Genomic DNA, 27,658 nt, shown 5'->3' on the forward strand with positions numbered 1-27,658 from the left:
AATCATTGATGGTTTCTTGTTATGTTTTCTTTTCCAATCCCTTGTTCCTAAAATTTAACGAGAGAATATGCCTTGTTAGACAAGATTGTTGCGTGACAGAAACATCTTACTTGATCTCTTTGTCTTGATTGGTATGGATTTTCAAGTCAAAAAACAAAAGCCTGCTGCAATGTGAGTTTGTGTGAAGTTAGTTCCACTTCCATTCCATGTGTTTGGCTTGCGTTGGGAGGTGAGAATGACATTTTTTAAATTTATGTTAATCCTTTCGATGTGGGCAAAAACTGTCCAATCCTCTCTATAGTGGAAGTCTGGAACGAAATTCCTTTTCCACTCCTATTTTATAGAGACAGTTTGGCTGAAACCTAATTATCTTTCATTACCGTTCAATGGAATGTTAATGTGGAAAATATTATTATGGCTTGAAGGAACATGGATTTGGGATTGTGCATTTGATTTTGGTGAGTCAAAATGCTAATACACTTTATGACTTTAATCTTTAGTGTTGAATTTGAATTTCAGTCCAATACACCATATATTTTGAAACTCCAAATACATGAGTTCCAAATTACCTAAAAAAGGGCGTCCTAGAGCTACAAGCCTCCCCTTTTTGTGAGGGAGGGGGAGGTTTATCACAGTGTATGCAATTTTACCCTTGTTTCTATCCAGAGATGCTGTTTCCTTGTGCTTGAACCCATAACTGATCGGTTATAAAGGAGCAACCTTTCCATTGATCCAAGGCCTGCCCACATGGGTTCCAAATTACCTGATGATTCATAAATAAAACAACACAACAACAAAACCAAGCCTTAGTCCCACTAAGTGGGGTCGGTTATATGAATCATTTTCTGCCAATTTATGCGATCATGGACCATTTCTTTTGATAGAGTCAAAGATATTAAATCCTTACTTACTATCTTCTCCCAAGTTATTTTAGGTCTACCCCTACCCTTTTACTGCCCACCGTAGTAATGAAGTCACTCTTCCTTACAGGTGCACTATGTGGCCTACGTTGCAAGTGTTCATACCATCAGAGTCGTCCCTTCCTTATCTTATCTTCTATAAGAGTTACACCTAACTTACCACGAATATGTTCATTCTTTAATTTATCTTTCAATATTATACCACTCATCCATCTAAGCATTCTCATCTCGGCAACTTTTACTTTTTGGATATTATGTTTCTTCGTCGTCCAACATTCCGATCCATATAACATAACTGGTCTTATAGCTGTCATATAAAACTTCCCTTTCAATTTTAAGGGTATTCTATGATCACATAGCACACTTAAAACACTTCTCTATTTTACCCAACCTGCTTTAACTTTATGCATTACATCATCTTCAATTTCTCCTTCAACTTGCATAATAGATTCAAGGTATCGAAATCTACAAGTTCTATATATTTTTTCATCATTAAGTTTAATTTTGTCTCCAATATTCCTCCTATCATTACTAAAATTACATTTCATATATTTTGTTTTATTTCTACTTATCCTAAAGCCTCCATATTCAAAGCTTCTCTCCATAAATATGAAGCCCAAATTCATTTCAAAACCCCTTGGTCACAAAGCTTATAGTCTAATGACCAACCATGGCAGAAGCTCCTGGACAGATCTCCATAGCTGAAGCATCCACCTTGCACTATCTTACCAAACTTATGTCTGCCTCCAGGTATATTTTTCCCCCTTATTCATCATCATTCATCACATTCATTTCTTCTTCATCATCATCTTCTTTCTCCATCTCTCTTCTGATTCTCTTTGGTTCACAGGTTTGTTATGTCACTCTACTGGATCCAAGCCATTATCTCCTATTCTTCTTGATCAACAGCAAGATCTGGATCCAAGCCATTATCTCTCTCTCTCTCTCTCTCTCTCTCTCTCTCTCCTGCTGTTAGGGTTTCTCATCTCTTTCCTCATAAAATTGTGAGGAATTGTCAAAATCATGCAGGAGTGTTTTCTGCACCTCTATCTATTAGGCTTTTTATCACTTGTTCATAGAGTCCATTTTGTTATTCAATCTCAAGTAATATTTCTAGCATTTTTATCAATTCAATTCGTACTTAAATTTACTTGTAGAATATGAACTCTTTAGATTTTATTTTTTCTGTTTTTGATTTTTTTTTTATGTAGACCATTTGAATATAAACTGATTGAGTTTAATTTTGATATGTTTGATTAAATTTAATCTTATTTATATTCTATAGAAAATGGGCATTTAGATTTCATTTGGGTTGAGGGGTTCTTTTTACTGGATTTTTCCCTCAAATTTGTCCGGTTTTGTTCATTTTGATTTTATTTTGGTTCTGCCCCTGCTGACCTGGGATGATTTTGTTGTTGGTTCTTCACTTGGCATGGTGAGGGTTGCAAACTGCTGGATATTGGTGACTCAATCGAGCTTAATTTTAAGGCTCTTGAGCATTTGGACGGGGGCAATTGCAATATTAGTTCACTAATACGCATGAAAATGTATCAGGGTGCTGGGGCTTATGGGGGGGATGTAGTGGATGAAGATGTTCTTTCCACTGGTGGTAGCGTTGCTGGTGCAGGACCAAAAATCAATGAGGAAATGTAGGATGGGAAGCATTATTGGATGGATCATTTTGACCCAATTTAAAATTAAAACCAACTGTGTTTTTAGTTAGTGGCTAGGCTTAGTGCCTGGGTGTATGTTTGTAAAATAAATGTTTCTTTATGGGGGTTATTTTTATTTCCTTGTATTTAAAGCCTTGTTATAAGTTAGAGTTTAGAAACCAAATACAACAGTTTTTGAATTTGAAAGAAGACGTCAACTGTGTCTTTTCCTTACACGTATCTTCTTCTTCCTCTTCTCTCATTTTCCTTCTTCTTCTTCTGCTCATCATTCCATCTCGTCGTTCTGGTTAGTGGTGAACTGTCACTTAACATATAGTATATTGTCCTTCCATTTTCATGTCATACAAATTTGTCAAGCACCTATTTGTTCCTCAAGCCTTGCTCTTGCCCTCCCAAGGGACCTTATGAATACAACAACAACAACAAAATCAAACCTTAAGTCCCACTAGATGGGGTCGGCTATATGAATTCTTTTCCGTCAATTTATGCAATCATGAACCATTTCTTTTGATAGATACATGACTATTGAATCCTTACTCATCATCTCATTTCAAGTTATTTTAGGTATAGCCTTACTCCTTCTACTCCCCCCCAACAGTAACTAACTCACTCTTCCTCACTAGCACTATGTGACCTATGTTGTAAGTGTCCATACCATCTGTGTCATCCCTCCCTTATCTTATCTTTTATAGAAGTCACACCTAACTTATCGCGAATATGTTCATTCCTTAATTTATTTTTCAATGTTATACCACTAATCCATTTAAGCATTCTTAACTCGAAAAATTTTATTTTTTGGATATTCTATTTCTTCCTCCTCCAACATTCTGATCGATATAACATAATTGGTCTTACAGTCATCCTATGAAATTTTCCCTTTTAATTTTAAGGGTATTCTACGATCACAAAGTACACTTGAAATACTTCTCCATTTTACCCAACCTGCTTTAACACTATGCATTACATTATCTTTAATTTCTCCTTCAACTTGCATAATAGGTTCAATGTATCAAAATCTACAAGTGCTATTTATTTCTTCATCATCAAGTTTAATTTTGTCTCAAATATTCCTCCTACCATTACTAAAATTACATTTCATGTATTCTGTCTTATTTTTACTTATCCTAAAGCCTCTAGATTTCAAAGTTTCTCTCCATAATTCTAACTCAGCATCTACTCCACCCCTAATTTCATCAATCAATACAATATCATCTGCAAACAACATACACCATGGAACCTCATTTTGAATATTCTTAGTTTTGGTCCATCACTAAAACAAAAAGATAAGAGTTCAAAACAGATCCTTGATGTACGCCTATAATGATTGGAAATTCTCTAGTTTCTCCATCTATAGTTTTTATATTAGTCATTACTTCATCATACACATCTTTAATGACATTAATATACCTACTACATACACCTTTTTTTTTTTTATTTTTTTTTCTGAAACCCACCATAAAATTTTCCTAAGTACCCTATCATATGCTTTCTCTAAGTCAATAAATACCGTAAGCAAGTCTCTCTACCATCCATATTTTTCTAGTTGGCAAGAATTGCATGAGTTTAAAGTTTTTTTTTTTTTTTGGAAAAATACAAGCCCATAAACTGAACTTAAATATTAGAAACCTTAGCAACTTATAATCATAACTGGAAAAACCAGCCCCATGTCACCATATATATCCTTATATATGGTATGAAGCACTAAATCTGCACCACGATCATGATCATTGCACTGTTAAACTCCAGATTGCTTGATTTGAGCCTAAACTGAAAAAATTAGGAGTTAGATTTGATTCATCAAGAATTAGTCGAACTATCTTTTTCAGATTTTCAGTTCTAACTTGATCTTCAAATGGGTATCAGGGTATGTTTCATTCAATTAATTTATCCCTTGTTTGATTTGAACTTCTATTTCAAACTCTGGTTTGAATGAATTGCTGGTTCAATTTATCTCGCTCAAATTCTGGCTTTTAATCTTCCACATTTGACTTGAAATTTAATGTTTTTTTGTTTTCCTGCTAAATTCAGTTTCACCCTCCACTTTGTACTCTTTTTTTTTTTTGGAATACGCACCGGGTATTCACGCGTCCGTTTTACGGTCTATGGGACTAATCCTGCGCCCCTTGAAGTTGATCTCACAACTCCAAAAGGAGGGTAAATTCAGAAGTCCAAGGGCAGAAACGAGTCCGGGAGGGTTTGAACACCTGACCTCGTGAAAAGCACTCCCGCAATCCGTACTACTACCTGAACCACACCCTGAGAGTTTCCACTTTGTGCTCTCTTGTTAATATGACTGATTAGCTAGATTTTGAAATTATATGTCAATTTCTGCGTTGACACTTGATAAAGCTTCTTTACCTTATGTTATGTGTTGCTCTATGTAAAAAAGTATTACTTAGTGGGTTTCAGTTTTGGTTCTGTTAGGAGTGTATATTTCTTTTAGTTTTTTCGAGAAAAATAGTGGCATCAACCCACTGTCCTGCAAACTGCCATTATTCTTGAAGTATTCACATTTTTTTCCATTGTCTTTTTTGTATAAGATCCCACTGCCATTATTCAGACTGTTTGAATGAAATAGAAATGGGGAAACTACTTAACTCGGTAGCAGCAGATATCACAGCTCAGATTGGCTAAAAAAATGCCATAAACATCAGGAACGAAAGCCACTGCACTAGTTGCAGGCAAAGCACAATTGACTACCCACCAAAATAAAGCAAATTTATTTTTCATCCATAAAAAAATCTTTCAAAAAAATAAATAAATAAAAGCAATCAAGTAGCATACCACAAAGATCAGAGTGTCAATTCAAGTTTGTTCAAGGCATCTTGCTTGCCTGTGACTGCTTGTCTTGTGTGTATGAAATGGGTTACCATCATGTAAATACTAGTATAAATTTTATACTTTGAGTAAGTGTAAGCCTTAGCATAAAAGGGGAGTGTGTCCTTGGATAGTTTGATGTTTCCTAGTCTCAGAGTTAAAATAGCATATAAAGCTCTTTAAGTGAGGATGAGTGTTCAATGTTCACCAGTCTTATAAAAATCACTAGCTACTTGTCTCCTTCGCTAAGAACCCGTTGCTTACGGATGTGTTTGTTAATGAATTATGTTGCTTGAATGTTTATTGCTTACTTGTCATTTGCTTTTATGAATTGCTTACTGCTTTCGCTTACTTTACATTTAACTGCTATGAATGTGTTTCTATGGTCAATTGTGGTAATCTTTGACTGACTAGTTAAATAAGAGTGTTTTAGCTATTGTCGCACGGCCCTTCACAAGGTATAAAATACTCGGCCCATGACAATTAATAATGGCATTAGAAATATCCAATGTTATGACGACTCCATTTCCACAACTTGACATATCTTCTCCCAGCATCAATTTTGAAAACGTTTCCTTCATCATCTCAATCTCTATTCAACCCCCCCCCCCCCCCCCCCCACAATAAGAGGGAAAAAAAATTGGAGGGAGGGAGGGATATAAGAAGACTCATTTAAATTTAATATCTGGAATTGCTAATGAGAATCTAGGTATACTCCCAAGAGGGGGGGTTGAATTGAGATTTAAAAATTTATTTGCTTGCTTCGTATTACAAGTTCCTTAGTTGAGTTTTAATTTCAGCAAAATTCACTTTAAGTAATTAATCAACCTTTAACAATCACTTAAATAATGTAATATTGATTAATCAACCAAGTTTAGTCAATAGTTAATCCAAATTCAATTCGTTGATGTTAAAATCCAGCTGATAAATTTTAAGTATCAATTTATAATTGCTAGAAACAAATCTCTAAATCTTTTGAATTAAAACTCACATTTAATGAAATATAATTTTAGAGATTTGATTTTTTAAAACTTGTAACTTAAAATACCTTTCAGCTGTTAATATTCAAAATCAAAATTTTAATTGAATATATCAAATCAACCAACAACCAATATTAATTGAATATATCAAAAGTCCAGCAATTCTCAAAATTCAGCAAGAGTTAAAGATCATACACGCAGAGTATATTCTTGCAGAAAATTAAAGGGAGTAGGGAGAAGAGCTGAGAATTGGATTTTTTACAAGGTTCGGCCTGTAGCCTATGTCCTTGCCCCAAGCAACTGTTGTGAAGATTTTCCTTTCTAACTTTATTTAATAGGCAAAGTTACAACCTCTCTTTCTCATGTGGAGACCCCTCTCTAACAAGAATATCCCTTCTTGCTAGGGAACGATCCAATACCCCTAAATCGTAAAAAACAATAGAAAAGAAACAAACTTTGTGTCGTACAAAAAAACTCTCTGTTAGAATAGATCTGTTCAATTTAAAGAATAATATACTTTAGCAATATAACAATATAAAGATTGAAGCTCAAGTAAATATCACCGTGGTTCTATCTTAGATTGAAAATCTCAGTGAAAGATCAAAAAATCGTGAGCTTTTATCAGTAAGAACACAACAGGTACTTCAACAAAAGTATTAGCAAGATAGCTTTAAAGAGTAGAAAGAATTTGCTTGAATTCTGATTGTTGTTATGTTTAATTCTTGGGATTAACATGTATTTATAGATATAAAAGGTAAATTTTCGTATTCCTCAAGTTACTTGCAGTGGTTCCTAAGTTTTCTCAAAGTTTGGGGGTCAAACAATCAATTTTGGAAACTTTCTCTCGCTATTTTTAAAATACGACAGTCAGTCGACTGTGACCTGAGGTCAGTCGTCTGTGCCTCTTAAATTTAACGTATTTTTCAAACACAAAATGGGGTTAGTCGCCTGTCTCAATTATGTATGTTCAGCTTTTAATAGCACAAAAATGTCAGTCGCCTGATGATGTTTCATCAGTCGTTTGTCCTTGCGACTTGTATGCTTTCAAGAAATTTGTTTTTAAAACTCTTTAACTTTTAAACTTGGAATATTGAAATGAGACTTTAAAAAAAATATTTTTTGTGGTTTTAAAAAACGAGTCTATAAGTCAATAATAATTCTTAAGAGTTTCAAACATTTATATTGAAATTTGTGAAGTACTTACATGGGACTTCTTAAAGACTATAACTTTCTAATCACTAAGTCTTCATGCATTGCTTCCATTCTTTATATTTGTCTTAACTTCTTACTTCAGTAGTCTATAGTTTCATAAGATTTTCTATCGTCCAAGCTCTCAATGAACTCATCAATCACTTGAGATCTTGATCCTTTATAAAATCATGTGAGCTTTGAAACTAAAATTAACTAAATACGTTAAGTATCCTTGATTTGTTATCATCAAAATAAGATTCTAAGTCTTGTTAAGCCAACATCTGACCCTTTTTTCTCTAAGTTGCTATCACCAAATGGGGTTTTTCTGCATCTTGTCGAATAGTAGAACGATAATGCATTATCTTAGATTTGTCAAGAGGCCAACCAACTGAATGGGGAGAAAATAACCCTTTTAAGCTGCTATAGCTACTCAAGCAAAGAAAAATTATGGAAAAAAAATCACATGAAAAATAAATTTTTTTCTTTCCTCTTTTGGTTTTCAATTCTGTTGGATAGGTTTATGTTAGATTTTCTCTATTAAAATTTAGCCATGTACTTGTTTTTAGAATTACAATGTAAGACCTACATATTTAAGCCATGCTAGTCTGTTAGCTTGATTTAACCAATAGAATCAACTAATATGATTGCCCTTTGACATCCCTACTAGGAAAAACAAAACTGCTTAGAAAGATAGGTGAAGGGTACATTTCTGGTAACAAAATTATCGGTAATGCATCGTCTGTTTTTTCTTTTTATTACATAGGAATTTCAGTCACCAATAAGTCCTTCGAATCCTCTGGTGCGGCACCAAAATTACGGGTGATGCATCGTCTGTTTTTGTTTGATGAAATAATTGGTTTGGTTCACTTCCCTTCAAAAGAGACATGGGTCAAGATATTGACAGTAGGACCCATTGTTGGACTATACTGCCATGCAAGACTTTGGAAGAATGGTGACTGTTTTTTTGGGAGAGCTTCATCAATAGACACTGCCATACCCCCATCCTATAATATATGTATTACATGCCCACCATTAATTTTGGCATACTTCAATTATTTCCACAAGAAACTGCTGCTCTTAATTTCAGAGAAATGCCTGCGAGCTAGCTTTTGTTTTGGTTATTGTTGAGGAAACAAAGGAAAAAAATTTCATAGGGAAGGAAATTTTTGTATTTTTGTGTTTCATGTTGTGCTGCTCTCTGGGAAGATGAACACTCACCCCACGCAAACCACAATTTGGTGGAGCTTTTTTAATGGTGAAAAAGCTACGAGAGAGCAAAGTAACTAATGGTGACGATGCAAGGACTGAGAGTGTCTGTTCAAGACATCAAGAAAGGGTCGATCCAGGCAAAGAAGTGTAAAAGAAAAAGCATCGCGGAGTAGAGAGGAGTATCCAAGAGTAGGGGGTGAGCATTCAGTTGGTTTGGTGAATTCGGTTAATTAATCAAATTAATTAAAAAAATTTGGTTAAAAAAGCTCATTAACCAAACAAATCAAAATTCTATATTTAACCAAATTCAAAATTGATTGAACCGAATTTTGGTTAAATCGGTTAATCAATTTAATATTTTAATATATATAAAATAAATATATATATATATATACAATATTTTAATTCGGCTAACCAAATTAATCGAACCCAGAAAATCAAATTTCAATAAAATTGAAAATCGAATCGAACCGAATAAATTTTTAACCGAATCAAACTAGTCGAATTTACTCAGTTAATTCGATTTTAACCTAATTATGCTCATCCCTACTCAAGAGATCTAAAGTGCCTTGATTAACTTCTTACATGTTGGAGAGTATATCACTAAACTTATCACAATGGAAGATTTAGTAATATGAAATGATTGTAGGTATCCAATTCAATTTCTTTCCAACATTTGGTATTCTTCAATAATTCTACAATGGAATGAAAAATAAGTCTTTTTTTATTTATTTATTAAAATCCACTTATAGATAATTATTTAATTTTTTGTTATTTTTTTATTTTACAATAGTGACTTCTATTAGCTTTAGTATTATTTTTTATTGTTGCTATTATTATTTTTTATTTTTATACTAATTATTATCCTTAAAATAATTTATTATTGTTCCTAATTATTTTTTAATTTTTATAGTAATTATTATCCTTAAAATACTAATTTTTCCTTTTCATTATTATTGTTCTTTTTTTATTATTATTATATTATAGCAATAATTATTAAAGTTATTGTAATTATTATTAGTTATTATTATTATTATTTTAATAATTTTTTTCTTAAAATTGTAATAATTATTATTTTTGCACTTTTTATTATTATTTTAGTCGTTGTTATTACTATTTTATAATAATAAATAGTATTATTAGTTTTTATTATTGTTATTGTTTTTGTAATCATAATAACAATTATTATTTTGGTCTTTTTTATTATTTATGGTGTTCTTGTTGTTATTGTTATTTCAGTAATAATAAATATTATTATTAGTTGTTATTGTGTTTATAATAATAATAACAATTAGTATTATTATTATTTATTGTTACTTTTGTTAGATTTTTTTATTATTTTCATAGTGATTATTATTAGGGTGATTAATATTTTTTATTGTTGTTGTTAGTACATATTTTTATTATTTTTGTAATAATTATTATCCTTAAAATAATAATTAGTTATATTATTAACTGTTATTATTTTTCATTATTTTTATAATAATTATTATCTTTAAAAGAATTATTATTGTGATTTTTTTTTGTTATTAAAATTATTCTTCTTGTTATTATTATTTTATAAAAATGAAAACATGATTTATTTTTATTAAAATATTATTAATAATTAGTATTATTTGTATTTATTGAATTTTTTTTATTATAAAATAAGTTTGATTCCATGGAATGAATCTTAACAAAAAATTTGATTTTTACATTCACACAAATTATATTTTGATTAAAATATAATTTTATTTTTAATTTTTTAAACAAAGTATAGAAACATAATTTTTCCTGAAATTTAATTGCATTCCATTCCAAATCAAACCGGCAAACCAAACCCGGTCCGAGAGTCGGGTCGGGGATCCATATTTCGAATCCTCCAACTGGACTCCGGGCCCTCCCCAATCTGTCCTTGCCTCGACCCCTCACGCTTCCATTCTGAGAAAAATACTCCCGTTCGAAAGGAAGCATTCCGAGTTCAAACTCTCTCAAAGAGTCCACTGCACACTTGAAAATGCAGAAGCTCCTCTCTCTCAAGTTTGTTTCAGACCTTCCCACCAACGTCTCCAGAAACCATTCTTTTTTCAACTCTGGATCCTTCAAAACCTTCCATTCTCTCGCCCAGAAAACCCCACGCCACCCAACCCACTTCTTCTCTCACTTCGCTCCTGCCCCTTCATGGCGTTCGCAGAAAACGACTTCAGAGACAATTTCGGGGTTCCTTTCAAACCATACACTTCCAAAACAATTATTACTGAACACCCTTTTGAAGATTCCCAGCAGAAGATGTCTTACACACTGCAGTGTTGCCTTTCTCAGAGCTCAATTCCCCAGACGAAACGTTGGGTTTAACCCGTCGTTTGATTCTCTCCGCAATGTCCGGTAATGTGTTTTCTTTCGACTTTTGTTATTTTGTTTTACTTCTCTGTTTGGCTGCTGACAAATCTCAGGGAAATGGGAAAATTTTGAATGTTGTTGGGCTGGGTTGTGTTGCAAGCTGTGTTTTAGTTTCTCCGGTTGTGGAAACTCTTTAATTCTCTGACAAGACAGATAGGGCTAGTTTTTCCTTGTTCGAAAGGGAAAAGGGGATTGTCCTTGTTGTCGCCTTGTGAAAAATTGGGAAAACCATTTGGGTGAGCGAGGGTTGTGAGAAGAACACGAACATGAACACGACTGTGATTTTATTTTTGGTTTGTTTTCCAGAAGAACAGAGTTAAAAGTGATCCATACCATTATTGTGTGTTCATTTCTTACCTTTAGAAAAAGCAGTCGATGTAACCGTTACCTTGGGTGTTACCTTGGTGGATTCCTGAAAAACATAGACTTGACGGCCCGATTGATCTCCTTCAACCTTCAAGCTTGCTCGCAGCTCCTGTTCGTTCCCAATGATCTCCAATCGTGCTAACAGAGCTGCTACAGTCATTTTCCATGCTTCCACACTCCTAAACCTTGAGTGCTGTAATGGTGGTCCAAGAGAGTGAGGAGAAGTGAGCTAATAATATAGTAATATGGGGAAGAGATCATGGGGAGGTTTTTTGGCTCTTGATAGGCATAAAAACTTAACATTCCAATTAAACTACGTTTCCAAAATAGATTGGAAACTATTTCTTCGATAGGATTTCCGTATAAGAGGATCATCCTAATCCTATTCTATTTGGTTGGAAATGATGAATGATCTTGGATGTATTTTATTTTGCCATAGGGACTTTTCTTGGACTAGAAATCTTTGGATTGTTCCTTTTACTCTTATCGGACAAAGGTGGGTTATTGCTAGATCTATTGGAGCTCTGAGCCTAGAGAGGGATTCAAGCAACAAAGGGAAAGAGGAAGTTTTTGTCTCTCACCCCTTTTGCAATTTTCTAGTGTCCATGAAAGAAATATTTGGAAAGTGGCTTTGACACTTACAGGACAAAGGTGGGTTAGTACTAGTCTATTGGAGGAAAGCTCTGGGCTTGGAGAGGGATTTGGGCAACAAAGGAAAAGAGGAAATCTTTGTCTCTCATTTCTCTCGCAAATTTCTGGTGTGCAAGATTGTCGTAATCCAAGTTTGTCTAGTTTTAAACGATCTTGGGCAAGGTTTATCCTACCTAAGGATCATTCTAATCCAAAAACCCATATAGAAGAACCACAACTCATATGGGCTCTCAAATAGGTCAAGTTTAATAACCTAGTTGAATTTCCTTCATCCCCCTCTTGTTGCAATCTCACAAATTTCTCTACCATCTCAACATTTCTTCTCATACAAGTATTGCGTGTGATCAAATAAAAAGAATATTTTGAAGAGCATTGCATTAGGTAACCATCTAACATAATGGTGTAACTCCAAAAGATTTCGTTTAGGATTGTATTTGATTTTAGTCTAAACATCACAACAGGATACTCAAACTCAACTCTATAGGGAAAAAATTGAAATTTGAGACTCAACTTGAACTCAACCAATCTTTTTTTCTTTTTTTGTCAATAAATAAAAAAATCATAATTAAAGATCATCAAGGGGATGATGCTCAATTACAACAAACATAAAAAGATCACCCGCACTACAGGTTGTCACGAAAATCAAGAATTACAAGAGGATCAATCAAGAACAATACTGTGCCTGCTTGTAACAATAGTAGTCCAATCGATCAATCTTGAGCTTGCTATGAATTTGAGTTTGACTTGATTAGGCTCATTTTAGTTATATAATAATATAAAAAAAATATATAAAATATAGAAAAAATGTAAGATATTGATTTTTTTTTTTAAAATAAATTGAGAATTGTATTAAAGGGAGAAGAATGAGTATAATAAAGAAAAAGAAAAAAAAAACAGGGAGAGCAAGATATCCTCGCATTGCATCTCACTTTAATTGCTCTTTTTGGACATGGTCTATGAGAATATATATGGCATAACTCTTGGATTACAAACTAAGCTAGCAACATGAGCCTCAACTTCATGATGTATATTTAGGCCCAAAGAGTACTATGTCGGACCATGGTTTTAAGTAGTGGCTACAATCCATTATGTAACGCAGTCAGGTAGGGATTTTGTATAGGGTTGGGAAAAAGAGTTAATGAGTCAGATTCAAGCTGGGTCATAAACAGGTCGGGGTTAAATGGGTTTGGGTTTTGGTTGACCCGTTCACTACTATGTAAACCCAAAACCGTCCGTTTAATAAATGGGTCATCCGTTTAAAAAAAAATTTAAACATTTCATATAAAATGACAATTTTTTTTTTAAAAAGCACTCCATATAATTTTTTTATTTTTAAAGCATCAAGCAGCTTTGCCTGCTTGATGCTTCTGCTTGTAAGGAGGCGATAAAAGAAAGCAGAGGTATTGTTTTATTTTCTGGAACTTTGCCAGCTTTAATTGAATCAATTCCTTACTTCCCAAGAGCTACACTGTACCACTATTTATTAATTTCCCGCAATCTCTTCTTCTCTTTTTCTCTCTCTTAAACCCCTCTCCCAAACCCTCGTTCTCTTGTTCTCTCTCTATAATGGAAATAACCTCAGATTTGCAAGATGATCAGGAGCAACAACAGCAACAGAATCAAGAGCAAAGGCCCTCAACGACGCTGCTGTTCAGTTCTGTTTTGGATCCTTTGAAGCCTCTAGTGTTTCCTGAAAGCACTTTCAATTTTGTGGCGAAGGAGTCAAATTTGTTTCGGAGTGAGGCGGAGGAGAAGGATATTTTGGGGCTGGTTCGGTCCGTGAAAGAGAGAGAGGCTGCGGAGGAGAGGAAGAAAAAGAAGGCGGCAGAGGAGCACGGGGTCGAGAATAGTGGGAAGGCGGAGAACTTTTGTGCCAGTGCCGCGTGTGCGCTAGGGTTAGGGGTTTCAGGCTTTCAGCCTTCCAGAGACTAGAATATAAAGTATATATATGCAGATAAACGGGTCACCCAGCGGGTGATTTGACCTGAACCTGCCTAACCCGTTTAATAAATGGGGCGAGTCTAAGTTGACCCATTTATAAACGGGTCAGCTTGCATTAACCCAAACCCAGTTTAAATGGCCAGGTCATAGGTCACTCGTTGGGTTTTGACCCGTTTTGCCACCCCAAGTTTTGTAGGTCCTTGATACCATTACACTTGCTAAATTGGTGGGAAGAAAAATCACAACCATAGCGGCCATTTCAAATGCTACCATTACATAACGGCCACTATATGACTGTTACGCATATATATATTTATTTGATTCTTCTCTTTTCTTTTTTTTTCCCCTTTCAAAAATTATTCTCGATAAACTATGTGAGGGGGAAATAATAATGAGGATGATAATGATATAAAAATAAATTTTTTTAATATTCAAAAGAGATGCAATAATTAATAATTTGATGTAAACACTATTTTGTTAAATACTTATTTTGATAATATTAGTAACTTAATTCTTATTTTTTAAAAATTTTCACCTTCAAGTTCAACCTTCTTTTTCTTTTCTATTTTTTTCCTTGTTCAATTTGTTAGCACCTTATTTATTTAATGATAAATTTTTTTGATTATATATTATAGTTTTAAAGATTAAGTTATAGTCATGCAATATAACTTGTTTAAATTTATTAGATATTTGTTGCTTTAACAAATAAAATAATAGAACTTTTTAAATTTAATGTATTATTTGTATGTCTTATGTGTTTAATAGAATAGAGGAGTGTATAATGAATTTTGTTTTATTAATTAATTTATCAAATTGATCGCATAAATTGGCGGAAAAGGATTCATGTAGCCAATCCCACCTAGTGGGACTTAAGGCTTGGTTTTGTTGTTGTTGTGTTGTTTAATTAATTTATCAAACATATGATTAATGAAAAAGAATAAAAGAGAATATATATATATATATATATATATATATAAAATTTGTTTTTTTGTCAATAGAGGTTTAAAAAATGTAAAATTTGTTGCCCTTATTAAACAATATTAGTAAGTTGAACTAAAGATCCAACACTAAAACTCTTTTCAAGAAGAGTAAGAGCTTAAAACATATAAATATGCCAATATACATATGATTGTGTGCGCTTGGAAAAATATTCATGGTCGTTACACCTGCTTCCAATTATGTAACATCTGCTATTCCTGCTTTCCACTCTACCATTATGTCACTCTCTCTATGGGTTATCTCAAAGCACATACAAAATGAAATCTATTCTATCGATGAGTTCCCACTTAATGCGCAATGTCACTCTCCAACCCGATTCAAATTAGGGCTCAAGTGCTACAAAAAACGGCCTAACCTAAGTCGTTTGAACTCGTCAACTCTCCAAGCACTAAATTAAGTGCTAACATCCAGCTACGAATAGGCTTCATATGAAATTGCAGAATGATTCCTTGCTCAACCCCCTTAGAGTCTCGTTTTACATTAACTAAGGTGGCTTCCATTGTATATGATGCCATCTGCAACTGGATGCAAATAAGATCATGTGTTTGTTGCAGTTTTTTGGGGCTTTGGATGGAGTCCAATGCACATAATTTTTTAGGGAAGAAGTCATGGCATTTACTGGTTTGGAGAAGATACATTATTTGGCTTCTCTTTGGTGTTTGGAGCTGGGGAATTTTAAGGAGTTATGCTTTTCTGATATTCAGTGCAATTGGCGTTATGTGTTGGATTGTTAGTTTGCACTGATTTTGTTGGTCCTTTTAGTTTTTCAGTTTTTTCCTTGTTTTTGTCTGGATTTCTCCAGACTTTGATAAGGAGATGTCTTATTCTCCTGGTCGTACATTCTTAATCTATTAATGATATTCTTATTTTTCTATTAAAAAAAAAAAAATCATGTTCTTTGTTTTAGTAACATTATGATTTCAGTAGCCTTATCATGCTCCTTATTTAAGGCCCAGGGTCATTATGATCGTCTGTACAACCGGTATCAATTATGTATCATGACGCTAGTCTATGCATAAATTACAGAACCATTTTTGTCCATAAATATAGTCCAAACAAGTCAAATCCTCCAAAGACCCAACTTAACATGCGTTTTTGGAATACATCTCTTCTTATGGGCTTAGTCAATGGAACTACTGTCATTCTACTAGTTGACATGTGTCTAAGGATTCTCTCTCCTTGCCTATTCATTTCTCGAAAGTACTAATGGATCTTGATTTGCTTGGTCCTCCAATGGCCTTTCCATTTAGGGTAAGACAGAATGGGTGGGCCCGAGCAGTCTGGTTTCCAAGCCAATTGGTCAGACAACGACTCTTGAAAAAACTAGCTTCAATGTTGTAAAAAATACAGTCACATCCTCATCAGCATTGGCTATGACTTGGAAGCACTATATAGAGCTTTTTAACCAAACTGTTTTCTGAACGATAAGCGAACTGCTGCTTACTCAACCTCCTTGGTGGATGGAGTAATGGAGTCCTATTTCTTGGTGCACCATGATATTGCTCCAACTCAAAGGATGGACATATAACCCAAGTGGATTTGCACTCATCTCTTTCTCAAGTCCACACTCTGATAACATAGGATGAGACCTAAAGTATCACATAGGTATTGGAAGATCTTGTTACAAATGAGCTGTGCTTGGGTTAGTCTGGCGACAACTTGCTAAACCAGTAGTGAAGCAAACGTTAGGGTGACTACATCAAGCTCCCAACTTCGGTCACATAAGGAATCCTACTCATTTGCTCCCTTTCTTTATTTGTGTTGGGGGGTTAGTCAAGGCTCAAGATGTGCTCTTTTGACTACGTCACTACAAGTTTCTATTGGTTTGGAATAGTTCATTTGACATCATTATAGAATTTTCTTCATATAAACTTCTTGAGACAAAGCTAGAAGTCTCTAAGAATGACTTCTAAGGATCTCAATTCCAAGTGCTTATTTAGCCATATCCTTCATCTCAAATGTAGGGGATAACCACCTCTTACTGTCATTAATTAACTCCATGTTATTTATAGTAACTAGGATGCCATCTACATATAGGGATTGAAACAAATTTCATTCCCCTTTTTCATGGTCATATCAAATGATGCTCTTGCATCATGAAAATATTCCATTGTCTAGATAATTTCTTGAGATCATGGATGGATCATTTAAGATGACACATCTTAACATCTTGTACTTCGGTAACAAATCCTATAGGTTGTCATGTAAATTGCTTTAGCTAGAACCCCTGCCCCCAATGGAGGGATGTAGTCTTGACATCCATTTGGAACAATTCTAAATCCATGTGAACAATAGGGCTGCAAACGAGCTGAGCCAAGATGAGCTTCAGCATGTTCAAGCTTGATTTGGTCTCAGCTTGATTCAAGCTCAGAAGATTGGGCTCAAGCTTGGCTCAGAATATAAATTATTTGCTCATGGTTCAGTTTTAGGCTGAACCGAGTACTGAACTGAACCAAATCCAAACCAATTTGCTAGCTTTAAATAAAAATCTATATTTTGGAACTAGACTCAAGCCCATTAGCAGGGCTTAAAGGAGGTAACCCAGGTAGGCTCACAAGCAAGCAGTCCCACGAAGAGGGGTGGGGGGGCAAGATGGACACTAGACTAGTACACCCACCTAGGGCATGGATCTTATAAGCAGCTCAAGGGCTGACCCTTTATTGCATTTTAGATACTGGGACTAAGTTCTCCCAAGCATGCAGCTCTCTCCCCCACTTTAACTCCCATTTCCCACACCGGAAGATGGAAGTCTTCTTGGGTCTCACCTCTTTCTATTTAAGCCCCCTCCCACACGTGTTTAATTTTCCAACAGTATTATTCATCTGTCAGTTATTGCTGATTTGTGAATGAAGCAATAGCTAAATTAACAACTTAAATAAATAAAACATTCTTTAAGTACCAAAACTGAAATTGAGCCCATCCAAAATCAACAACCCAAAAATGTTTACTATGCATTCATGTATGATATGGTCATCCAAAATTATAATGTTTCTTTTATGATTGTGAAAATGTTTGTAGTGTATCAGACACATGGTTAAGAAATTTTGGTGCCCAACACAAGCTTCACTTTTTTATGGCAATACCAACGTGATTAGATTTTATATGGGGATTCCTTAGTTCAGAATCACCAGTTTTGTGCCACATGCATGGCAACAGATTAGTTTCATGCTTTAATTGTTATCTTCTCATTGTGAATGCATGCTTCTACTCGTACTTGAGTTGTTTTTGCTTTATATGTCTATAATGATACATAACCCTGTTTGTAGGAGATCATGGTTACCAAGGGCGACAACTGATGGTGTGGTTTTTGGCTTGATACTAGCTAATGTTGCTGTTTTTATGTTATGGCGGGTTGCAGATCATAACTTCATGGTTAAGAACTTTACAGTGAGTACTCAACATTACAGTGAGAGATGCTACTAAATCATGCCATTTGTAGAGTTTTCATATTCCGTCCCTTGGGTTTGTAAGGCTTGCTGTCATAGGAATGAATTCTTGTGGTAGTGCTACCATAATAGCAGCCTATGGACAAAAATTTCATCAGATAACCTAATAAGTAAAATTTCAAGATAACCTAATAAGTACTGCTCTCATGAATAAAAACGTGTAAAATCAAAGAGGAGGTGACTGTGTAGCAATATATGGGTAAGCTTTTTTCAGATAATCTAATTTGTACATGAGTATTAAAAATTATTTATATTAAAAGAAGGTGATTCTTGGTAGTAGATATTCTTATCTTTACTGAACAAGTGATTTTTCCAGAATATGCATATTATCAATTAAAGGATCTTCCCAAATTGTTTAATTTTCTTTTAGTCTATTATTTTTAAATTTCTTCTTGCCCTGACATTCAAATGTTCTATTTCTGTGCAGATTTCATTAGACAACTTTATGAGTGGACGTGTGCATACGTTGATAACTTCTGCATTCAGTCATATTCAACTTGAGCATATTATCTCTAATATGATTGGGTTGTACTTCTTCGGGATGAGTGTATAGCCACATTCCTTGGAATGGAATCTCTCTTTTTAGTTTCAATTTTCATCTTCTGTTAAGTTGATTGTTAACTGAAATTTGGCCCAGAAATTGCACGATGGAACTTAAGTAAAGATGGGAGGTTGAGAAGCCATCATTCTTTCTTAAAACTACATTTATGCATGCATTGAGAGGTTATATTGTGAGACATAATGTGGTAGAAAATAAATTCATTGAAAATTGAATTCTTCATCTGCATACATCCATTATTTTTTTTTTTTGAGAAAAAACTTAAATTTGTTCGGCTCCAGTGCTCCACAGGTCTTCCTCTGGCACTTACAGATTTTACTCTCATGTGTCTAACAAATGCATTTATTGAGAACACAGATATCTAAACTGAATATGGGTTATGAGGTTTACTTATCAAATGGAACGCCCCTATGTAGCATTGTAGCTAATGCAGGCCAATAACAATTTAATATCTATTTATGCTCGTGTGGAAACATGCAAAATGAACCACAGTACGCTATTAGGATTAGATTAGCAACTTGGAATATAGGGACACTTAGAGGTAAAAGCATGGAAATTGTGGACACAATGATCAGAAGAATAATTGATATAATTTGCCTTCAAGAAACTAAGTGGGTGGGGGAGAAAGTTAGAGAAATTGATAAATCAGGATTTAAACTTTGTACACTGGAAAAAAAAAACATAAGTATGGAGTGAGAATTATTATAGACAAACACTTAAAAGATAACGTTGTTAATGTAAATAGAGTAGGGGATAGAATTATAAAAATCAAGATGGTATTAGGACAAGAGATAATAAATATCATTAGTGCTTATGCTCCTCAAGTCTGCTTAGCAGAAAATCTTAAGAGACAATTTTGGGAAGATATGAATAGTATTATACAAGGCATACCAGGGACTTTGAAAATATTTATAGGAGGAGATTTGAATGGACACGTTGGAAGGGATAATAAAAATTATGAGAGGATACATAGAGGATATGGATATGGAGAAAAAAATGAGTCTGGGGAGATGATCTTAGACTTCGCTATCGCATATGATTTTAGTATAATGAATACTTGTTTTAAGAAGAGAGAAGAACACTTGATAACCTTTAAAAGTGGAAAAAATAAAAATCAAATATATATTTTTTTAACTAGGAGGGTAGATTGTTTATAATGCAAGGATTGTAAAGTTATTCTAGGTGAAATCCTAACCATACAACATAGAGTCTTAGTGTTAGATATATGTATTAAAAAATGGAAGAAAATGGATAAAATAAATCAGTGTAAAAGAACTAGGCGGTGGAACCTAAAAGGAGAAAATATAATAAAATTTAAAGATAAAATGATCAAAGATGGGGATTGGACTATAGAAGATGGGATAGATACAAATACTCTTTGGAGTAGATTAGCTAGCTCTATTAAAAAGGTAGCAAAAGAGATTTTAGCTGAATCAAGGGGAATATTCTCAAATAGCAAAAAAAGTCGGTGGTGGGATAAAGATGTACAAAAAGCCATGAAGACAAAAAAAAATTGGTATAAAACATGGCAAAAATGTAAAAACAAGGATAACTTTGAAAAATATAAAGAGGTAAGAAAAGATGAAAAAAAGGTCGTTAGTGAAGCTAAATACAGATCATTTAATAGTTTGTATGATAGATTAGATATAAAAGAAGGGGAAAGAGATATATTTAAACTTGCTAAAGCTAAAGAAAGGAAGAGTAAGGACTTAGGAAATGTAAAATGTATAAAAAGTGAGGATGATATTGTCTTGGTTAAGGACGAAGACATTAAATAAAGATGGCGAAGTTACTTTAATAAGTTGTTTAATGAAAACCAAATAGAAAGCTTAAACTTAGAATTATCAAATGAGGAAAAAACTAAAAATATGAGATTTATTCGCAAAATTAGAGTTAATGAAGTTAAGTTTGCACTAAAAAATCCCAATTGAAGTTTGGAAATGCTTAGGTGATAACGGAATTATATGGTTAACTAATTTATTTAATAAAATTATAAAAACTAAGAAAATTCCAGATGAAACTTTTGGATATTATGTTTCTTTGTCGCCCAACATTTCGATCCATATAGCATAGCTGGTCTTATAGTTGTCTTATAAAACTTCTCTTTCTATTTTAAAGGTATTTTACGATCATAGAGCACACTTGAAGCACTTCTCTATTTTACCCAACCTGCTGTAATTTTATGCATTACATCATCTTCAATTTCTCCTTCAGCTTGCGTAATAGATCCAAGGTATCGAAATCTACAAGTGCTATTTATTTCTTCATCATCAAGTTTAACTTTGTCTCCAATATTCCTCCTCTCATTACTAAAATTACATTTCATATATTCTGTCTTATTTCTGCTTATCCTAAAGCCTCTAGATTCTAAAGTTTCTCTACATAATTCTAACTCAGCTTTTACTCCGTCCATAGTTTCATCAATTAATATAATAGCATTTGCAAACGACATACACCATGGAACCTCCTTTTGAATACTCTTAGTCAATTGGTTCATCACTAAAGTAAAAAGATAAGGACTTGATGTACACCTATGGTGATTGGAAATTTTCTAGTTTCTCCATCTATTGTCTTTACACTAGTCATTATTTCGTCGTACATATCCTTAATGACATCAATATACTTACTACATACACCTTTTTTTCTAAAACCCACCATAGAACTTCCCTAGGTATCTTATCATATGCTTTCTCAGGGTCAATAAATATAATATGCAAGTCCCTCTTCTTTTCCCTAAACTTTTCCATTAATCTTCTTAAAAGATATATAGCTTCTATGGTAGATCTCCCAAGCATAAAACCAAATTGATTTTCTAAGACCTTCGTTTCTAATCTTAATCTTTGTTCAACTGCCCTTTCCCATAGTTTCATCGTATGACTCGTAAGTTTAATTCCATGATAGTTATTACAATTTTGAATATCTCCTTTATTTTTGTGTAACATTGAAAGATAAATTAAGGAATGAAGATGTTCGCGGTAAGTTAGGTATAACTCCTATAGAAGATAAGATAAGGGAGGAACGACTCAGATGGTATGGACACTTGCAACGTAGGCCACATAGTGCACCAGTGAGGGAGAGTGAGTTAGTTATTATGGGGGGCAGTAGAAGTGGTAGAAGTAGACCTAAAATAACTTTGGAGGAGATAGTAAGGATTTAATATCCCTGAATCTATCAAAAGAAATGGTCCATGATCGCTTAAATTGGCGAAAAAGGATTCATACAAGGCTTGGTTTTGTTGTTGTTGTGTGTTGTTGTTCACCTGAGGACTGTGGCCATCCTGTTGGTTTTCATTTATTATTTTCCTTTTTTAAAATCCCAAAAAACCCATATCACTCCAATCGCACTTTTCTTTTAAAATAGCAGTGGGGAGATTATTTTGAGCACAAATTTCAATTATTCTGTTTGGGACCTCTTGAGGAATTTAGTCAATTTTGTTTTTTATGGTATAAATTAACTTATGATTTTTTTTGTTTAAATACCATGAACAAGTCTGTTTATAAGGAATTTTCTATTAAAGTTTCTCTTGTGATAGCAGGTGCTGACAATTCTTTTTGCTCTTTATAGGTAGGATCCATTAAACAATAGATCGTCCATCTTGGGAAAGTATTATATTTGCATCTGCTCATGCCTCCACAGTCCTTGACTAAATATTATTTATAGAACACCGGTTTATAATAAAAATGGCATTTCAAGATTTTATTGAGTGACTTTAGGATTTCAATAATTGACTTTGTTCCTATCATAGATACTTTATTCTCATTATCATGATGTCTCCGCATTATTATTGCAATTTTGTGTTAAGTTCATATGTGAAATGACTGACCTGATTCAAAATTCATAGGATGTTTGAAGAGGCCTCCATACAATAGTTATAAGCCTACTAGGATGATCATTATTTGTTTGCTTTGTTGGTAGCTCTAAGTTATTCACTTTCAATGAAACAACATAAATTAACAAACTTTAGGACTAGTGAAAGGACAAGAATTGATGACATCTACAAGGAGAATTATGCTAGAAAGATGGATAAGAACTCCCATTTTAACATATTGTTGTGATGACATGGATAGGTGTCACGGTCCGACTATTTTCACCCCATTGTGAAGAGCTGTGCAGCGCTAGCTAAAACACTCTTGCTTAACTAGCCAGTCTATTGTTTACCAACATTCATCCATGAAACACTTTCATTAGCATTCATTCAAATAGCAGCAAAAACAGTAATCAAATCATAAAAGTCGTGGCAAGCAAGCAGTAAACATTGAAGCAAACGTAATTCATTAACAACACCTCCGTTGACATTGTGTGCTTAGCGAGGGAGGCAAGTAGGCTAAAAACTTTGACAAAAGCTAGTGAGTTTTACAATGACCGATGAACACTCACCCTCCCCTAAAGAGGTTTTTATGTAATTATCATCTTGACACTAGGAAACATCAAAGTGACCAAGGAGTCATACTGCCTTATTTGGCATACAAAAACTCTACTAGCAGAAAATAACCCTACACTAGTATTTACATGATGGAAACCTATCCCAAGCACATGAGATAAGCGGTCACAAGCAAGCATAATGCCCTGAACAAGCTTAGCTCGTGACATTCTCCCCCACTTATGCGGTCGACATCCTCGTAGACTTTGACAGTAGGTACATTTCCAGTTTGTCCACAAACGGTTGAATATCTTCTGCAGAAATCCAACTAATTTCTTTGTCATCAAGGCATTTTCACTTCATTAGGAACTTCTGCTGCTTCTTCCTTGAGGATATGAACTTTCTGTCTGCAAGGATCTCTTCAACTTCACGTTTGTCAGGTTACACTGTCTTCAACTCTGCACTGTTGGACTGACTTTTGCTCAGGTCATTAGTGTTGGTGTTGAACGGCTTGAGGCAGCTGACATAAAACTGCAGTCTTCTCCCCTGATCTGCCCACTTCTTCATTTGCTTAGAAGCTTTCTCTAGATAGGCTCGGGCAAACTCTGCATTTTGTCTCCATTCTCCGGTGAAGATGTACGCTGGGGACTCTTTCGTTTGTACGACTCGCCCACTGTGTGAGGTAACAGCAGCAGTTGGCCTGTAACAAGTTCAAAAGTGTTTTTGTTGGTGTTGAGCTCCTTTGGGCCTTGCCACAGAGCAGAGCCACATCAAGTAGTTGCACGCCATTCTTCTAGTTGTCGTTCACAAAATGGCGCAAGTACTCATCTAGCAGCTCTCTAAATCTCTTCATCTGTCCGTCTGTCTGTCGGTGATAACTCGAAGAGATGTCAAGATGTGACCTAAATATCCTGAAGAATTCTGTCAAGAAGTTGTCAGTGAACATTAAGTCTCGGTCATGAACAATAACTTGGGGAGAACCCCAATATCTCACAATAGTTACAAGGAACAATTGTGTCGTCTCCTCTGCCGAACAGTACTTTGGTGTGGCCATGAAAGTATCATACTTCTTCTGCTCCCCCTTGTCTTGTTGGCAAGTGAGACAAGTTTTGGTATAATCAACTACATCATCCCGCATGTGTGGCCAACAATACCTCCCAAGTAGTCCTGTCATTGGAGTCATTCTCCGCGAATACCCCTCAACGAATTTCCTGCAATATATAGTAAGGCCAAGAAAGGAACACAACTCCTTCACTGTCGTGGGGATCTTTCGTTCTTGAATCATCCTTACTTTCTCCATACCCCTCCAGATACGACCTTGTTCAACCACATGACCAAGGAATTTGTTACTCTATTGAGCGAAAGAGCACTTCCCTTTCTTCACGTCCAGACTGTTTCCCCTCAGCCTGTCAAACACCTTCTGTAGATGCTTTTCATGTTTCCTCTGAAACAACACCGATGCTCCCAACGGTGTTTTGGAAGGGCAAACATATCCCGCTTCCAATTCATCAAGTTGTTTCCCCAACTCTACTATCTCAAGAGGCGCCATCCGACATGGCCCTTTAGCAGGTGGTTTCACTTCTGATAACAACTCAATCTTATGCTCCACAGTCCATCGTAAAGGCAAATTGTAAGGCAGCTTATTCGGCAACACTTCCTTGTACTCATCCAACATCGCTTGGATGGTCTTAGGCTCCAGCTCTTGGCTTATTTCTTTGTCTACCACCACCGTGGCTAGACATGTCTGCTCACCCTGACCTAATCTCTCATTGAGTTGTATAGCTGAAAGGGACTTCCTGTCATCTCCTTTCGTTGCAACGACTTGCACCATGCACGAGTGAACTCCCATCAGACATAGGGAACCAGTCGAAGGCATCAACATTGCCCTCGTCCCCCTTAGGAACTCCATTTCTAGAATGACTGGAAAATCATCCAATGGCATCGCTGTGAATTCGCATGACCTTCCCACTGTCCAAGCTTTACAGCCACTTGCTTGGCTACTCCCAGAGTAGGCTGGGCTACAGAATTAACTGCTTTCATGTGTCATGTATCCTTCTCTAAGGATAAGTTGAGTCTCCATGCTTCCAACTGCGAAACAAAATTATAAGTAGCCCCCGTATCCACCATAGCGCGGGTACTCTTCCCATTGATTCTCAAGTCCACAAACATTAACCCTTTTGCTTATGTAGCTTTCAGTGCTTTTGCCTGTTTTTCCAATGCGCTCACCAGCCGCACTGAACCCACCCTTGGGGCATCATCCTCTTCCTCCTCACTTTCCACCACTTTTCCCGAAGTGGAAGCTTGTAAGGCATTGAGTAATTGCTTGTGTTGACACTCACTCATTTTGTGAGATCCACCACACATGTAGCACGAAATTTTACGCTTATCCTTTCTATTGGGTGTGTTGAACCCTTGAGACGACAAAGCTTCCTTTGAGGTTGACGATTTAGAGTCGGCTCCCCCACTCTTGGGTTTGCCTTTCTTAAAAGATTTTCCACTGTTTCCCTCTCCGCCAAACCGTTTGGATGAAGCAGTATCATCACCGGCGTAGTTAGTCAAGTGTTCTGCAGCAGCTTGTGCAATTAACAAGTCTTGAACCCTTTGCCTATGAAGTTCAGTTTTTGCCCACGGTTTCATCTCCTCTAGAAAATAGAACAACTTGTCTTTCTCCGACATATCCCGAATATCCAACATCAAAGCTGAAAATTGTTTCACATATTCTCTGATTGACCCCGTATGCTTGAGATCTCTCAGCTTTCTCCTTGCATTATACTCAACATTCTCAGGAAAGAATTGGGCCTTGAGCTCTCTCTTCAAGTCCGCCAAACTATCGATTACACAACTTCCATTTACAATCTCCTGGTACTTGGTACACCACCACAATTTGGCATCACCAACCAAGTATATGGTCACAGTATTCACCTTTGCCTCATTTGGGCCACCTTTACGGCCACAGTATTGGTTGTTGCCTCAACCTGTGCATCTAGCACGCTGATCCTCTCAGCCTTGTTTGATGTGATGGTCACTTACTAAAGCTTTCCAAATCCCACAACGAAGGCAAACGAATTCACGTAGCAACTCAACCTTAGGCTCTAATACCAAGTGTCACGGTCCGACTATTTTCACACCGTTGTGAAGGGTCGTGTGGCGCTAGCTAAAACATTCTTACTTAACTAGCCAGTCTTTCGTTTACCAACATTCATCCATGAAACACTTTCATTAGCATTCATTCAAATAGCAGCGGAAACAGTAATCAATTCATGAAAGTCGTGGCAAGCAAGCAGTAAATATTGAAGCAAACGTAATTCATTAACAACACCTTCATTGACATTGTGTGCTTAGCGAGAGAGGCAAGTAGGCTAAACACGTTGACAAAAGCTAGTGAGTTTTACAATGACTGATGAACACTCACCTTCCCCGAAAGAGGTTTTATGTAATTATCATCCTAACACTAGGAAACATCAAAATGACCAATGAGTCATACTGCCTTATTTGGCATACAAAAACTCTACTAGCAGAAAATAACCCTACACTAGTATTTACATGATGGAAACCCATTCCAAGCATACGAGATAAGCATTCACAGGCAAGCATAATGCCCTGAACAAGCTTAGCTCGTGACAATAGGCCTATTAATGATTATTAGTTTTTTTCTGCTCTAGTTGTTATATTTTATCTCTTGGTATTTGACTCACTCGAAAAATGAGTAGCACTATGGCTATCTCAAGTATAGGAGTTACGTCGTGTAATAATTAGCCCAAATAAGCCAGATCGTCTCCTTAGGGAATGCAGATTAGTTTTAAACTAGCGCGAAATAGGAAAAGAAAATAAGAAAACAATTTTACTGAACATGGTTCAGATTCGATTTCTTTGGGATTTTGAAAAATTTATGACGGAATTAAAACAAGCGAAATCTAAACTATGAACCTATCACGCATAAACTAACCAAACAAGTTGCTAATTAAACACTTCACATAATAAATCAAAAGCAAGAACCTCACTAATCAGTATCAAACAAAGGCAAACTAAACTTAACAGTTTCAAACAAATTCAACACCTTAATAACTTAAATAAAAAAAGGATCCAATAATATCTAAAAATAAGCTGAATTTAACAATGACCCAACTAAGTGAAAGTAAACTAAACTAAACAACAAATAAGCTCAAC

General features: G+C 35.1%; 1 protein-coding gene across 5 annotated transcripts in view; it reads left to right on the plus strand.

The window, feature by feature from the left end:
• The first annotated feature begins 10,680 nt into the window (after window positions 1–10,680).
• The window catches only part of LOC131146550 (RHOMBOID-like protein 12, mitochondrial), a 44,705-nt gene continuing 27,727 nt past the window's right edge, over window positions 10,681–27,658 (plus strand). For 3 of the 5 annotated variants that reach the window (XR_009134396.1, XM_058096201.1, XM_058096202.1), the window contains exons 1-3: window positions 10,681–11,154; window positions 18,393–18,513; window positions 19,000–19,119. Coding sequence is in view for 4 of the 5 variants with exons in the window: in XM_058096201.1 (XP_057952184.1) it covers window positions 10,787–11,154; window positions 18,393–18,513; window positions 19,000–19,119 (609 nt within the window). In the remaining variant the exon portion in view is untranslated. The remainder of the gene's footprint in view (window positions 11,155–18,392; window positions 18,514–18,999; window positions 19,120–27,658) is intronic. The other 2 variants (XM_058096200.1, XM_058096204.1) reach the window with 2 other exon arrangements.

Source organism: Malania oleifera, chromosome 13, assembly GCF_029873635.1.
Source record: "Malania oleifera isolate guangnan ecotype guangnan chromosome 13, ASM2987363v1, whole genome shotgun sequence".
NCBI classification, from domain to species: Eukaryota; Viridiplantae; Streptophyta; class Magnoliopsida; order Santalales; family Ximeniaceae; genus Malania; species Malania oleifera.